This window comes from Daktulosphaira vitifoliae, unplaced genomic scaffold (assembly GCF_025091365.1).
Source record: "Daktulosphaira vitifoliae isolate Bord-2020 unplaced genomic scaffold, ASM2509136v1 Scaffold_1, whole genome shotgun sequence".
NCBI lineage: Eukaryota > Metazoa > Arthropoda > Insecta > Hemiptera > Phylloxeridae > Daktulosphaira > Daktulosphaira vitifoliae.
Window position 1 is genome coordinate 5,118,374 of NW_026099572.1, and position 16,526 is coordinate 5,134,899.

Sequence of the window (16,526 nt, forward strand, 5' to 3'; positions counted from 1 at the left end):
GGATTCAAAATGACAACTTTTTCACAAAAAATTGACTTTTTCAACTTAAATTTTGAAAGTGTTCCGGAAAGTCTGACACTTTTATATATATCTTAAATTAAAGCTAATGTAATATACTTTATCATGAAAAAAAAATTTTGGACGTTATTTTTTTTTCATGGTGAAAATGGCTACCAAATGCTATTATTGTGTGAAAATTCTCAATTTTATTTTTTACATTTTTAACATTATAATGCTATAACTTATTGAAAAGTGTATTGATCAATATAATTTTTTTATGGGAAATACTATTTTCCAATAATCTCTTTTTTATTCGACATACTTTGTCTTAATCAGGATATTAATAAGGAACTAGCAGTTTATGAAGCTTTTGGAATAATCCACCAATTTTTTAAAATTAAACACAATCTAAAGATTTGCATCGAAGCGTTTTTTTTTTATAGTGATTTTAATCACTGTCAGATATCACTATACTTGATCCAACTATGCCACGTCACCACTGTGCCGCGATCCCTCTGTGCTGGGTTTTTTCTAGTAAATTAAATACATTTAACTGACCTAGTCTATTGACTGAACTAAAGTAAATTAATTTTTTTAAGAACTTTAATGAACTATTATTATACTTTACTTTGGTTCTTAAACGATCGTGTCACAAAAATGTGACAACTTAAGAAATATTTTATTATAGATGGGTAGTTGCTTTTAAAGTATCCTTCCACGTACATAGTATGTAAGCGCCAATACTATCACCAGACCTTCTTTACCTTTTTGATATTCTATAGAAAACCAAGGAAGTGGAAAAATATGGGGATCGCATATTTCTTTACTATTATTACTAAAAACTCACCTTAAATGTATCGGTTTGCATACTCAAGGTCGCTTTCTTATACTCTTCTCTAAATTTGCTTATCTGTTCTCACTTTAAGAATAGGACATTCGCTAAATTGTAAGATATGAATATAATACCCAAAAGAGTTACAACAAAATTACATCATAAGACCTTGACTGTCAAATATTTTCACGTGCACATATCAAAATTGAAAATCTTATGGCATAAATTTTTAAAAAATTATTATTTGCATTATAAAATAAAACGTTTTGCTATTACATACATAACACTTATACCAATTATTTTATACTCCTGTACCTAATACGTGATTAAAAACGTAATTAAAAAATTAATTTCTATTTGACTAAATTAGTATTATTAAAACTAATATGAAGTCTTTATCTGTTTATGTTTAAAAAAAATACTAAATATTAAAAACTTTATTTTCATAATAATATAAAACGTTTTTCGATGTTTCATTCGATGTTATGGTCAATTGAGAAAATGCACTTAAAAAATTAATTTTTCCGCATATAATTTGACTTTAATTTTAGAAATTATTTATTAAACACCAATGCGTATTCATAAATTTGATATAACTATTTTTCGACATTAGTGTAAACTCAAGGTCTCATCTGTTGTAATTGCCAAGTTTTTCCTTTAATATTAGCTATTAGGAGATAATACTAAAACGCTTTAAAGCTGAGAAAGACGGCGTTTAAATTTAGAGTGAATAAAGTTTACACCATATTACTATGTAGATCATATTTTCGTTGCTAATGCATTTTCATCCAAGTGATTTTCTTCTTAAGTAGCTCGTAAAAAAAAGATGAATAAATATTTAATCGATGAGGAATTCAGAAATATATTTTCTCCTTTGTACATTAATGCGATTGAAAAGACAGTAACAATTTTTTTTTGAATAAAAAACAAACTATAATGGCAATGGTTTGATAATATACAATAACATATTATAAAAGGTTGGGTTAAGACTAGAACTGCGAAACAAATGAGGGTTATATAAAAGTTTTGAGCACAAATATAATGGTCAAAAGCACACATCAGTAAGTCTGAATAGATTATCCTGGATTGCTCTGTTTGTTTTTATCGTAATAGCTATATATTTATTGTCGCTGTTCAAAAATGTTCAGTAGTCCAAATCTACATATTCTATCTTTTCTTTTTTATTGAATCTCTCTTTTCTTTAAAATATAAGACAGTTATAGAATAAATTACCTAGCGTAAGAAAACTGATACCTAATGTCTAGTTACTATTTGTTTTTCGAATAGCATATTGAACTGTTATTTTTTTTTAGATATTCGACCAATGCAAAACGATTGTCGACTCTGTTCAAAGACCGTCAGAATAATCCTCTACAAGAAGCATTATTTTGGATCGAATACGTGGCAAAATACGGGGGACATCTTTTAAAGCCCTCCGAGTTGCCTTGGTATTTGCTGTTTTCAATGGATATTATAATCCTAATCTCTATTATCTTTACGATGGTCATTTATTTGATAAGAAATTCATTACATATCACATGGTCAATGACTCAACGACTTTGGTCTAAGTCGTCATTACAAAAAGCCAAAACAAAATAGAAAATTCATTTTTTTTTTTTACTTATAGATAATACTCTTTTATTTATTGTTGATAACTCTCATTTCCAGCGACACACTTGAGTAACGCTAACACCTTATAATTGTGTTAACTGTATTACTTTATTAAACGTTTTTTGTTTACAATGCTTCTGTGTTTATTATCCGTGAATACTTCAAGACACCTACTACTTGTAAATAATGACACGGTAACTCAAGAGTTAGATAAAATTATAAGAAGTTAATTGATTTCAATAATTAAGATCACTAAAATTCTTATAATTAAATTCATTAACTGAAAATAATTAACAGTTAATTGATTTTTTTTGATAAAGTAGATTTCAAATTAATTAAATTTAAATGAGTTTAAGTCTGAACTATTTAATAAGAAAATCACGAATAACAATTTATTTTAACTCAATAATTTTCGATTGATTAAGTCGCTAGTTAGCAATTATAATTTCGTAAACAACAAAAGTAATTTAATCATTTACAAAGCTATGCTCAAGGTAAAAAGGAATTATCTTCTAGCAAAATTATTGACACGTGCTGTTATTTTATATAATAATGTATGTAAATCAATTAAATTAAAAAAAATTCATTAGACGCTTTAATTATCATACTTAGTAAAATTCAGCTTCAGAAAAGTTAATGAAACTTGGTTATTATAATGCAACACATTAAATTTAAAAGTTTTAATATTCATTGTATAGTTTAGACCAGTAATAAATTCAACAGACTATCTTTAAGATTTAAGTATCATAAAAGTTTTGTTCTTCAAGAACTTAAACTTTTAAGAACAAAATTACCTATACTCACATCTGATGAATTATAATAATTTATATTTAATATTAAGATGACCAAATAGAGCACTTGTCCAGATTTTCGCGTATTAAAATGTCTATAAAGTATATTTTATTGTTACTACTTTTGAAAATTAATCTTCTAGAAAGTCTAGATTCCTTAAACATAAATCCAAAGAAAGTTGTGGTCTACATTATAACTATGCGAATACCAAACTTTTTAAATTAAAGAAGTCTTAGACAAGACTATTTCTTAAATTTATTCCATTAAAAAAAAATTAATAATAAAAATTTTAATTAAAATAAAAATAAATCATTTTAATTATTCATTGGAATATTTATCATTTTATTTCATAAAGCCCAAACTTTTATTATGTATAGTATATTTTAAAAACTTTTGATTTTATATATATATATTTAATTCTATTTTAATTTGGTTGCACTAGTTTTTATTTGAATGTTCACAAATTGCACATTGTAAATTATATAATATGCTTTTAGACAATCATCAGAAATCACCTTTCATCATTATTATTAATTATTTCAAAATAAACTTTAGCAAATATTACTGAAAGCTCAAATACCTAAATTTTTGATGAAGTTAAACAATTTAAGTTATAAAATAATAAAAATGTTTATTCAGCTCCTTCGAAAATATTTCTGGTTATGCCATTGTCGTGCTGATTTTATGATAAATGAAAGTATGAAAATTTTCGGGTTCATTTAAGGAGTCTAAATTAACTTTACTAATTTCCTCTTAACAAAAAGCTGTTGTTCTTTTTTTTATATTTTTCTTATTTAGAATATTATCAGTTAATTTGGATTTTATAGTTATAAATTATAAATAATTCGTTATATTTATTAAAGCAATGTCTACAATGTATATATATCAAAAAGTACCCAATTTTAAAAAGCTCTCTGGGGACAAATAACGCCATTATTTTAACTAAAGTACATTATTTTATATGTTGTGATTAAATCATATTTAATTAATTTTAATTTTTAATAAATTTATTGATTATTATTTGACTTTTTTTCTGGTCCTCTATTGTTTTTAATAACTGGCCCACCATATAAACTACACTATAAGTAGCCTACCCTTTTATTATTGTCCACATTAATGTTGGTACTACTTAATAATATAATTTTCGTCATTAATTTTTTATTTTTTATTTATGAATTTGAAAATGAATATTACCTAGTTGTTTAAAACTGTATAGTTTTCAATAATTATTTTTTAGGTGATTGATTCAACTATGTATTAGAGCTTTGGTCCCGTTATAATAAATAAATAAATAATTTATTATTTAATTATGTCACTATTAAAATAATTCCACTTATACTCATTAGAAATAATATTTATAATAAACTAACTCAATAATAATAAAACATTGAAAATTGTATACTATAAAATTATTACGATTACTATCGATTTTTGAATAATCTTTATCAAATGTAAAATCACGCAACTAGAGTTATTGAACACATTATTAATTATCAAAATTATTATTGAAAATTATTTTGCAATGAAATCCTACTCTATTGAGATTGCCCGTTATAACAGATAATTTCAACTCAACTGACACTTAAAGACTTAAAACAAATTATTTCTCGAATCCCAAGAGTATTTATGCCATTATATGGTATTTGTTATTATACGCGTATTATATTATATATATATTTAAAATATATATGGTTATACACGTTTGTGTACAAATAATTATATATTGTATACCATTTAGATAAAGTTACCAAGTACACTAATTTTATGAATCATGGATTTTGTATTATTGTTGTTAATGATTATAGTGGCGATAAAAAATAGTTATAGTTGTTAAATTTCTTCGTGCTTACAAATAGATTAAGAAGATAAAATAGTCTAAATAGTGTTTGGCCCTTAACTTTTAGCTTCGATGCCAAGCTGAAGAGGTATTAATTTTACCATGATGCGTTTATTTATTTTTTGTGACTGTTACCACATTTTTCAATTCTTACCGACCAGATTTTTTTAAACAATACATCAAAAGATAACAAATCATACTTTGATATCATCAAACATTGAGTATTTTACCTCCTCAATGTTAAGAAAAGAGACTTTAAATTTTTGAATTAGCTTAAGTTGATCTTTTTAGCGTTTATGTAATACACGGTGGCTGCATCGATTATAAAACAGTTATATATGCTCGGGTTACGAAGTTCGAACCTCCCCCCCGCGATGAAATAACTCTTTTTGTATTTTCTTCTTCCTTTTCTGAATTGAAAAAAAATTCAAAGTTCGTTAAATGTTTATTTCATTTAGATTGAACAACATCAATGAATATCTAGAACCCCATCTATGTAGTCTCCCCTTGTGAGAAGGAATTTGTTATTCATATTAAAATTTTCACTATATGGTTTTTTTGTGTCTATCATTAATTTTTCTCAGCTCTCACTTGACCAATTTTAATGACCAGTACATCAAAAGAACACGATTTAACCTTGTTGGACTCGTAATCACTGAATATTGAAAAAAACCCTTTAATTTTAAACATTTAGATAAATATCTCAAAATTAAAATTTATATCATCACATATAAAATTTTATTAAGAATAAATTATTATGTTTTATAGATTTATGTGTGATTAGGAACTTTTATAATTACTATTAGTCGTAAATTTATGAGAAAAACTCAAAATTCCATTAAAATCGCTGTTTTTCTTTGTATTTTTAATAGAAGTCTTAATAATCACTTCCATGAAATTCTTGGGATTTAAATAATTATTGATATTTATATACTGCGAAATATATTATTATAATATAATATTATATGCAGTGCATATAATACATTCTGCTTGTTACGTATTTTTCTATTAAATATATATTTATTGATTATTCATATGTAATCTAATAATCAAACGTATGTATTTGTTATATTAATAATAAGAATTTTTTTATTATTTAATTCATATGCGAAACTTTAATTGCAGATATGAAATGGATGCGAAAATTGGTTTAGAAATGTATATTTTAGTAACTAATGAAATTCCTTGTAGACCAGTAATAGTATCTACAGATTTACATGGAATCGTTTCTTATGATAGTGATTTTAATCACTGTCAGATATCATCTATACTTGTCCCAACAATACCAAGTCCACACTGTGCTATTATATTTTCTTTGTATCTGTCATTCATTTTTATTAGCTCTCACTTGGATGATTTTTTTGCAAGATACTTCAAAAGATTAGAAATCGTATTCAGTTTGAAAAATTACCTTCAAAAATTGATAAAATTTCTTTTGTTCCCCATTAATAAGAAATCCATCAAATTACAATATTTGTTTTTTGCTTTTATATGTATTAAAAAAAAAATAATTTTTGTAGTTAAATGTGTTAATAACATTTGTGTTTTGTGTAACGTGTGTGATAATTATTTTAATTGTTTACTGAGGCCACTCCATTGAATTGATTTATGACTTAACTATAACTTCAGCTTTTATCTATTTATGTAAAATTGTTCTTCGATAACATAAAGTGATTATTTGTAGCTAAACAGTTTATAAAATTTACTTGCGTAATTTATTCGATCAAATAACTTTATTATTAGCTTCAAGATACGTTTTATTTTTCGGTAACTTACACACACAAGATGGCGAACGGATCGAACTGGTGAACTACCGCTTGTTGGTAATGATCACAGTGTTTATGTAAGTTTACATTTTGTTTTAATACTTCTCTACACTACCTATATATTACTAAATGCTCCTCGGACAATATAAACAAAAAATCTAAACAATTGGTAGACCATTAATGTTAACCCCGGTAACATTAGTAACCTGGATTCGATTTCATTACGCAGGTTTTCCCATCCTTTCTAGAAAAAAACCATAAATTTAACAAACATTTAATCTATGCACAAACAAAATCTTTGAAAATGGACGTTAAATTTAAAAATAGTAATTATAGTTAATTAAAAAAACAACTTTGATATTTATTGGAGTTAAACGCATTTAGTAAGTAAACAAATAAATTTTACTCTCAAACAGTTTATGTAATTATCATTATCATATTAGTTGGTAGTATCTGCATAAAAAAATACATAATCAAATCCGACTTATCCCCATTACAAATTTAGAAATCTTAAACAAATATTGATATTATATTTTATTATTCATTTTATTTATTTATTTTTATCCTACACTACTTCTTAATTATTTTTCATTATTTTTCATCAACCAAACATTTCATATAGAAGTTTACACAAAAAAAAAAACAAGCTAAGAAATACTAATTTAAATTTTTCTTAATTAAATATAAATCCAAAAATAATCACTTTGAAATCACAAACTTAATAACATGTTTATTCATGAAAATGAATATTATTTTTAATTTTATTTAGCATATTTCAAGCGATTTTGATTTGATAGACTGCAACAATGTCGTGCTAAGGGACGGGAGTTCGACCATTAACGGCCTAGTGTCGCCATTTATGTGGCAAACGATCACCACGGGCTTCTCTAACCAGCGTGTTTACGTGGTCCGTTATTCCTTAGTGAGAAGAATATCTCTGCCCGCCAATATTGTTTGATATGTACTGAAAACAACAAAAAAAGTTTGCATTTATTTGCTATCTATTATTTCGCCCAGAATTGGTATAATTATTATCGTTTACTGTTTTAAGAAAAACACAAGTACATAAGCATAATTAAGGGGGTCCAGAAAGGCCCCACGTGAATTATGAAAATTACATGTTAATTTATATAAAAATATTTTTAAGGGGGTGAAAAATTAAGTTAGATTCCCAAAAGTTTAGTTCTAATTGCGCCTATACACATGTAGTTTCTGAGGGGATAATTAGTACATGTAACATGTATCTTTTTTCGCAAATACATAAATAAAGTAAAATTATATAATCAATGTTGCCATTTGGAAAATATAAAGTATAATTTAAAACATTTTAAATTTAAATACAATAGAAAAGTAGTCTTTTTTTTTCAACTGTTTTGAAGATTCACAAAATCTCACGGCAATCGTCTCAATTACCCAGATTTATTTTCAGTTCACAATTAAATATTAGTTGTATTTTAGAGTTTACGTTAAATATAGAAACATTTTTCATTTGCAAACATAAAATTTTATATCAGTGAAGTTTTTTCAATAGTTTACACTATTAGATGATTTTAAATATTATCTTAATAACCGTTTTAATTTTTGTTATTTTAACAAAATATCCAAACCAACCCATTTAAGTTAGTAAAAATAAATAAATATTATATTCCCATTATTAATTGTATAGCTATAACTAGTTAGTCATATTGAATAACCCAATTAAATGAGATACAAAAATTAATTGATAGAATAAAAAGGAGTTATTTAAAAATTTCCGTACAACGTACGCTGTACGTATCTACAAACCATATTAGGCAACGTCTTTGTATAGTCAATGTGGTGTAAAGTTTACTACTATGTAAATTCAATTCAAATAATTGAATATATTAGGAAACTACACCTTTGAAATATCCCAAATGTATTGACGAGCCAATCTGTAAGGTAAAGTCCTTTGTATAGACAGTCGGCGTAAAACTTGTTACGGATGTATCGTAACAGTATTTTAAATATATGGATAAGGTGAACTACGCCCATTTCAGCCAAGACTTAACAGACTGAGAAATACTGGGCCACCAGAGTCTAGCTGGTTAAATCTTAAATATTTGGATATATGGAGTGAGATTTGAAAAATATTGATATTGGCGTAGGAAACTCCTCGAAATCATAAAAAAAAAAATTATAAATCCAATATATAAGTATAAATGCGTTTGCGAATATACATAATTAAAGAACGCCTATGTTGTAGCTATTATTTGAAAGGAAAGGGAAGACAGGTTAGTAACTGTATTGAATACGTTATAGCGTGTTATTTTTATCTTCAAAAAACAAAATTAATGAAAATTAAGTAATAAATAAGGATAGAAAAAAACGAAAACAGCTTCTAAAACTTATAAAAATTCCAATTCATCTTAAATTTAAAATTCAGAAAGAACAAAGTATATGTATAAGTTATAGACATATATTAATTAATCAAGTCCTCCAATGCCTTTATATCTCATTCCTCTCTTTTTTTAACATATGAACTTCCTTAACCGATTCTCGTTTTGTTAATTTTACTAAAAAAATAAGCAACTAGTTATTGTAGATATCTAACCCTTGCAATCATTACAGAAAAAATGTTTTGTTAGTATGAATTTCAATATGTGCTGTATAATCTAAAATTTTAACTAAAAACAGAAAATTGAAAATAAAATGGTTGTTTTGTTATTATTTTGGGAATTGTAGTTAAGATACTGTTCAACGCTTTTGATTTTGTTTATATTTAATATGGCGGTAGACAATAATGACAACTATGTAACTAACGGTCGTGAAGTTATGACAATTATAACATTATTATCGACATTCGTCGGGACCAAATGACAAATAACCTCGTTCTTAAAGTACACGTACAGTTATCACGTGGAAATAAAGTAACATTTTTCCGTACGTTTTACGAACAATGCATACCTTAGGTCTATTACTAAATTGAATTCCTAGAATATTAACTTCTATTGTTTACATATATTACATTTCAATATGTTCTAATCAGATAAACTTCTAATTGCCGTTACTAATAAAATTCCCAAATTGATTCTACTAAAATATCTAAGTACAAAAATAGCATAATAATGAAAAATTGAAAATAATGTTAAGTAGAGTCACTGAAAGTTAAAATCGATTTTAGCTTCGATGCGAAGCTGAGAAGGTATTAATTTTACTATGATGTGTTTTTTTTTTTTTTTTTTTTTTTTTTGTGTCTGTAAACGCTCAATCTCAGCTCTCACTGAACCGATTTTTTGAAAAATATGTCAAAAGATCACAAATCGTATCTAGTTGAAGACATTACCCTCAAAAATTGAAAAAAATTCCCTCGTTCCCCGTAAATGGGGGAAATCCCCCAAAAAATTACAAATTTAAAAATCGCTAATTTTCGATATTTTTTCATTTTTTTTTTCTTAAAATTGCCATAACTTTTTTAAAAATGATCTAATCAATATAATTTTTTTTTTTATAATAACCTTAGATATTTACCTATCATTATATATATTTTTTTTATAAATTTGACCCTTTCCCTGCCCACGGAAGGGGATTTAAAATGACAACTTTTTCACAAAAAATTAACTTTTTCAACATAACTTTTGAAAATGTTCCGGAAAGACTGACACTTTTATATATATCTTAAATTAAAGCTAATGTAATATACTTTAATTTGAAAAAAAAAAATTTGACCTCTGGACTTGTCTTCATGGTGAAAATGACTACCGTATGCAAAAATATGCTATTTTTGTGAAAAAATTCTTGATATTATATTTTACATTTTTTAACATTATGTTGCTATAACTTTTTAAAAAATGCATGAATCAACTTTATTCTTTAATGATAAATACTTTATATATACTTCTTTCATTCGACATACTTTTTTTTAAAATCGGACCATTTCCCTTTATACAGGGGGGGTGCAAACCTTTTAAAATGCGTATAGAAAGTAGAACTTTTTCAACTTAACTTTTGAAAATGTTCCGGAAAGACTGACACTTTTATATATATCTTAAATTAAAGCTTATGTAATATACTTTAATTTGAAAAAAAAAAATTTGACCTCTGGACTTGTCTTCGTGGTGAAAACGGACATCAAAGTTAAAGAAAAACGTACGATTTCCGTGAAAAAAATCTCGATTTTATATGTTATATTATTTAATTTATATTTTATATAACTTTTGGAAAAATGTATGGATCAATATTATTATTTTTTTATAATAAATATTTATATACCCCTTTCATCTGGCACGCTTTTTTTGTAAATCGGATCATACCCCTTTAACAAGGGGGGTCAAAACTTTAAACATGCGTATTGTTACTAAGATATTTTCAATTTAATTTTTGAAAGTATTCCGGAAATACTGACACTTTTATATATATCTTAAATTAAAGCTTATGTAATATACTTTAATTTGAAAAAAAAAAATTTGACCTCTGGACTTGTCTTCGTGGTGAAAACGGACATCAAAGTTAAAGAAAAACGTACGATTTCCGTGAAAAAAATCTCGATTTTATATGTTATATTATTTAATTTATATTTTATATAACTTTTGGAAAAATGTATGGATCAATATTATTATTTTTTTATAATAAATATTTATATACCCCTTTCATCTGGCACGCTTTTTTTGTAAATCGGATCATACCCCTTTAACAAGGGGGGTCAAAACTTTAAACATGCGTATTGTTACTACGATATTTTCAATTTAATTTTTGAAAGTATTCCGGAAATACTGACACTTTTAAATATATCTTAAATTAAAGCTTATGTAATATACTTTAATGTGAAAAAAAAAAATTTGACCTCTGGATTTGTCTTCATGGTAAAAATGACTACCGTATGCAAAAATATGCTATTTTTGTGTTAAAATTCTGGGTTTTGTATTTTATTTTATTTTAAAATACCTGACAAGGGGAGTACAGATTTTCATAAATATTATATAAATTAAAATTGATATAGTATAGATAGTTAAACTTATTTAAATATGTTTGTTTCTTTTAAGTCGAGAAAAATAACTTTGAAATTTGAACTAGCTTAAATAGCCAATTTTTCAACCGCCGGAAGCAACGTACGGTTGCCGAGTTGGTAAAATTTATGTTTTACACGCTTGGGGTACGAGGTTCCAACCCGCATATGGCAATGAATTTTTTGCATTTTTTCTTAATTCTTTTTAAGTTAGTATAAATTTTAACTCGTTTGATTTTTATCACATTTAGATTCAATAACTTCAATAAAGATCAAGGATCCCATCACTTTAGTCGCCCCTTGCAAGAAGAAATTTCTTATTCGTATTAAAATTATTTTACTATATTTTAAGTTTTCGCTTCGATGCAAAGCCGAGAAGATATTTTTTTGTGACTATCATTTATTTTCTCTGCTCTAACTTGACCTACTTTTTTCAACAATACGTCAAATTACTACAATTCGTATCTAGTTGAAGATATTACTCTCAAAAATTGAAAAAAAAATTCTAATTTATCAATTAAACAGTTAGTTATTACATCGTCTCCATAAAGACAATTAAAATCATTAATTTCTAATGTTTTCAAAATATTTATTAACGAATGAAGTTTGATATGATAGGTTTCAACTACAAAATTAAATCATTTTACTTTGTAATTTAATAATTTTATTACTCTGTTTGTGTGTGCTACTATTAGACTATAATATTCAAATTTTTTTCTAACGTGTTGCTATATAAATCATTTCTAAAAAAAATGATTGTTTTTTCTCCTGAATTAACAATTGATTTTTACAAATATAATCAAATTTTATAATAAACTCAATTGAGTAAATCTTTTTAACAACTTTGTTTTGATTGGTACATTTAGTTAAAGTAAATCATTAAAATTAATTAAGTTCTCAATATTTCAATTATAGAATCTTTTCAACAAACAACAAAAGTTCCTAGGAAATTATTACTATTACTTCTATTTAAGTTATCTATTACCATAAAAATGCAAAAAAATATTGAGCTTTTCTGATAAATTTACAATAAATAGTAATTATAAAACTTTCTGACTGCATATTGATCTTAACGATACAATTTTTTTAATTGTCATAAAATTTTCTATTTAATTATGTCAATGTCAAACTTACCAATTGAGCTAAAAGTTATGGTAAAATAAATTTTTTTTTTTTTTTATAAACATTTACAACAATCAACTTTAAACGATTAACAAAATTGGTTAAATATGTCATTTTCCTTATTTTTAACTTATTAATAATCAAATTAATATTAAATATTATATCAAATCAGTATTAATTTAAAACAATTTTTTTTGTTCTTAATTATTTTTTTTTATATGTAAAAACTATTTTTTAATAATATTAAAACTTAGAAGTTATAGAAAAAGTCTAATTGCACATTTTAAAACATCGCGAAAAGTTGATTTAGAATAGTATATTTTTGTTTCTGATGGAAGTTCCTTGTAGTCCAGTGTATAAAACTTATAACTTTGTTAATTGTTATAACTTTATCAAAAATGACCAAATCAGTATATTTTTTTTTATTTAGATGCATGTCTTTATCTATCATTTGGTTTTTTTTATAAATCTAACCCTTTACCTGCCCACAAGAGGGATTCAAAATATTAACTTTTTTTTTTTTAGTTAAAGTAAATCATTAAAATTAATTCAGTTCTGGATATTTCAATAGTAGAATCTTTTTAAATATCAAAAATTACTTAGAAATGATTACTATGATTTCTATTTAAGTGTTCTATTACGATAAAAATGCAAAAAATAATGAGTTTTTCTGATAAATTTACAATAAATAATAATTATAAAACTTTCTGACTGCATATTAATCTTAAAAATAACATTGTTTTAATTCTCATAAAATTTTCTATTTAATGATTCATTCTAGTCAACGAAGGAGTAATTTTGCAGAATAGCAGAAAAAATTCCCAACAAACTTTTTTTTTTTTTGTTTTAATTAGGCAATTGGTGGATTATTCCAAAAGCAACATCAACTCTTATTTCTTTAATTATATCATGATTAGTAGTTCTTTGATTTTAAAATATAATATTTGAATATATACTAATTATAATTATTAAATTTAGTATGAAATTGATATTTAATATTGTAATTTAAACGGAGAAATTATAAAAATAATAAAGAAGTTATATTTTGCTTTACTTTTACGTGTATAAAAATTTAAAGGGCTTGATACAATAATTTTCAATAAAAACTGTTTGTTACTATAAAAAAATGCACTGGACTACAAGGAACTTTCATCAGAAGCAAAAATATACTTTTCTAAATCAACTTTTCGCGTTGTTTTCAAATCTGCAAGTAGACTATTTCTATCACTTCTAATTTTTTATATTATTACTAATTATATATATAAAATAATAATTAAAAGAAAAAAAAATTTGTTTTCAAATTATTACTGATTTGATTTTTAATATGTTAAAAATAATCAGTCCAAATTTTCAATTTTAACCTATTTTTTTGGTTCTTTAAAGTTGATGAAAAATTTTTGATAAAGATTTATGAAAGTTTATAGTAAAATAAATTGAATATATTACCATAACTTTTAGCTCAATTACAAGTTTAAAATTGACATCTAGGCCAGTCAACAAAGGAAAAATTGCGGAAAAAATTTTGTTTTTTTAAAAGTTGAATTAAAATATGTATAATGACATACTAATAGTCCTCAAGATTGGAATTGAGCTTTTTTTTTAAATCCTCGCAAAAGTTCAAAAATATGAGCTTTCTTAATTTTCTCAAAAAAAAATATTTAACTTACAAAAAAAAGTTTCGCACAAAAGTTGTTTAAAAGACAATTATAAATAAAAATATAATCTTATATTTTTTCATTTAAACAAATATTTTTCGAGTTACATTACATTTAATATGAGTAATAAAATTTATATTCCATTTTTTTCATTTTACGGTTACTTTTTATCATGTTATACTTACATTAGACACAATGTTATAAATGCATATGTGTGTATGTGTGAGTTTATTTATTTATTGTATCATTAAAGTGTAGTGTATATTGAGATACAACCGATAGAGTAGGTAATTGATTTGACGCTATATTATTTAAACCCAACTAAACGCTAAATTGTACATTCCGAAATAACAATCATATTATGTCAATTGCCACCGGAATATCTGGTAATATTTTTCTTTTTCTTTGCCTTAATCCCAACTACTTGGGGTCGGGCACCCTTATCCTAAGATTCCACTTGACACGATCTCCCACATCTTCTACGCTCACATCAGCTGTCCTCAAATCGCATTCAATAGCATCCCTCCATCTCTTTTTTGGTCTTCCTCTATCTCTTCTTCCTTCAACATTCATTTCTATAACTGTTCTTACAGCTTTCGATTCTTCTTTCCTCATACCATGACTAAACAATCTAAGTCTATTTTCTGTCATCTTATCCACGATTGACGCAACACCTATACTTCCTCTTATATGCTCGTTCCTTATCCTATCTTCTCTAGTCACTCCACTCATCCAACTAAGCATTCTCATCTCTGCTACACTTATTCTCTGCTCTACTTTCTTATCAACCGCCCAACACTATGAACCATACATCATAGCTGGCCTCACAATTTCATACTGAATTTGAAAACTATAATTAGTCTTTATTCATATATTATATTTTAAAATCAAAGTACTACTAATCAGAATATAATTAAAGAAATAAGAGTTGATGTTGCTTTTGGAATAATCCACCAATTTCTCTAAATGAAACACTATCTACAGATTTGCATCGAAGCGTTCCTTATGATAGTGATTTTAATCACTGTCAGATATCATAATACTTGATCCAACTATGCCACGTCACCACTGTGCCGCGACCCCCCTGTGCTGGGTTTTTTACTTTTCTTTTGACCAGGTGAAATACTCATTTCGGGAAGCCAAGTTGATAGAGATTCGAAGTAAAAATGTGAAAAAATATAAATTAGACGACGCACTGTTAAATTACTCGACTGATCCGTATATTCATACGAGTTAAAAATTGTTTTTCCAAATTCTGCATAATCTCAAGTTAACGCGAACAGCAATAAATTAATATTTTCTTACAGTAAAAAATGAATAACAAAGAAGTAATTAATTTATTGATATATCATTCAATTAATTTATGGTGCTGTTGGACGGTTGGGTACAAATGTGTCTAATAGTATCCCACGTCATTAGTGGTATATTAACTATCCTCTGGACGGGTGAACACCGTTGACCACTATTTGTTGTGATGTCATGGCGCCCGATGGGAGAAAGGGATCGGATGGCTATAAACAGATGATCAGTACTGATTAAACTTTTTATTATATACTATACGGTAAAAATCATTTAATAATTTTTTTTTTAAACATCATATAAAAAATAATTTAAATGTTAGTAAAACTTTACCCTAAAAAAGTCTCCAAAATTGTATAAAAATATTCTGTTAAAAATCATGATGTAAAATTAGTTTAATATACTATTATTTACTAGAAAAGTTTCTTTCGTTTGTTAATAAATAAATTTCAAATAAATTATAAGAAATAAAAAACTCAATAACATATTTACAAATCGAAAATTAAAATGTGAATAATTTTGTTTATTGAAAACTACGGTGTCCCTTAATTATTAACTTTTGAACTAAGACTTTTATGGCAAAAATCAAAAGAATATAATCAATAGATATAGTAAATGTCTATAAAAAAGATATTAACAAGTTTTGTTT

At 25.4% G+C, this 16,526-nt stretch overlaps 2 protein-coding genes across 6 annotated transcripts in view; one reads left to right on the forward strand and one right to left on the reverse strand.

Moving 5' to 3' along the window:
* Window positions 1-2,577, forward strand: part of LOC126896103 (UDP-glycosyltransferase UGT5-like) — a 19,047-nt gene extending 16,470 nt beyond the window's left edge. For all 3 annotated transcript variants that reach the window (XM_050668576.1, XM_050668575.1, XM_050668574.1), the window contains one exon: window positions 2,146-2,577. In XM_050668576.1, coding sequence (XP_050524533.1) covers window positions 2,146-2,431 — 286 coding nt within the window. In that variant the 3' untranslated portion in view covers window positions 2,432-2,577. The remainder of the gene's footprint in view (window positions 1-2,145) is intronic.
* LOC126896092 (gamma-aminobutyric acid type B receptor subunit 2) overlaps window positions 1-16,526 on the reverse strand; it is a 145,739-nt gene that overhangs the window by 122,934 nt on the left and 6,279 nt on the right. Inside the window, exon 1 of one of the 3 annotated variants that reach the window (XM_050668550.1) lies at window positions 6,849-7,092. The exons of the other annotated variants lie outside the window; for them this stretch is intronic. The gene's annotated coding sequence lies outside the window, so the exon portion shown is untranslated. Of the gene's footprint in view, window positions 1-6,848; window positions 7,093-16,526 lie in introns of those variants that run through there. 3 annotated transcript variants of the gene reach the window in all.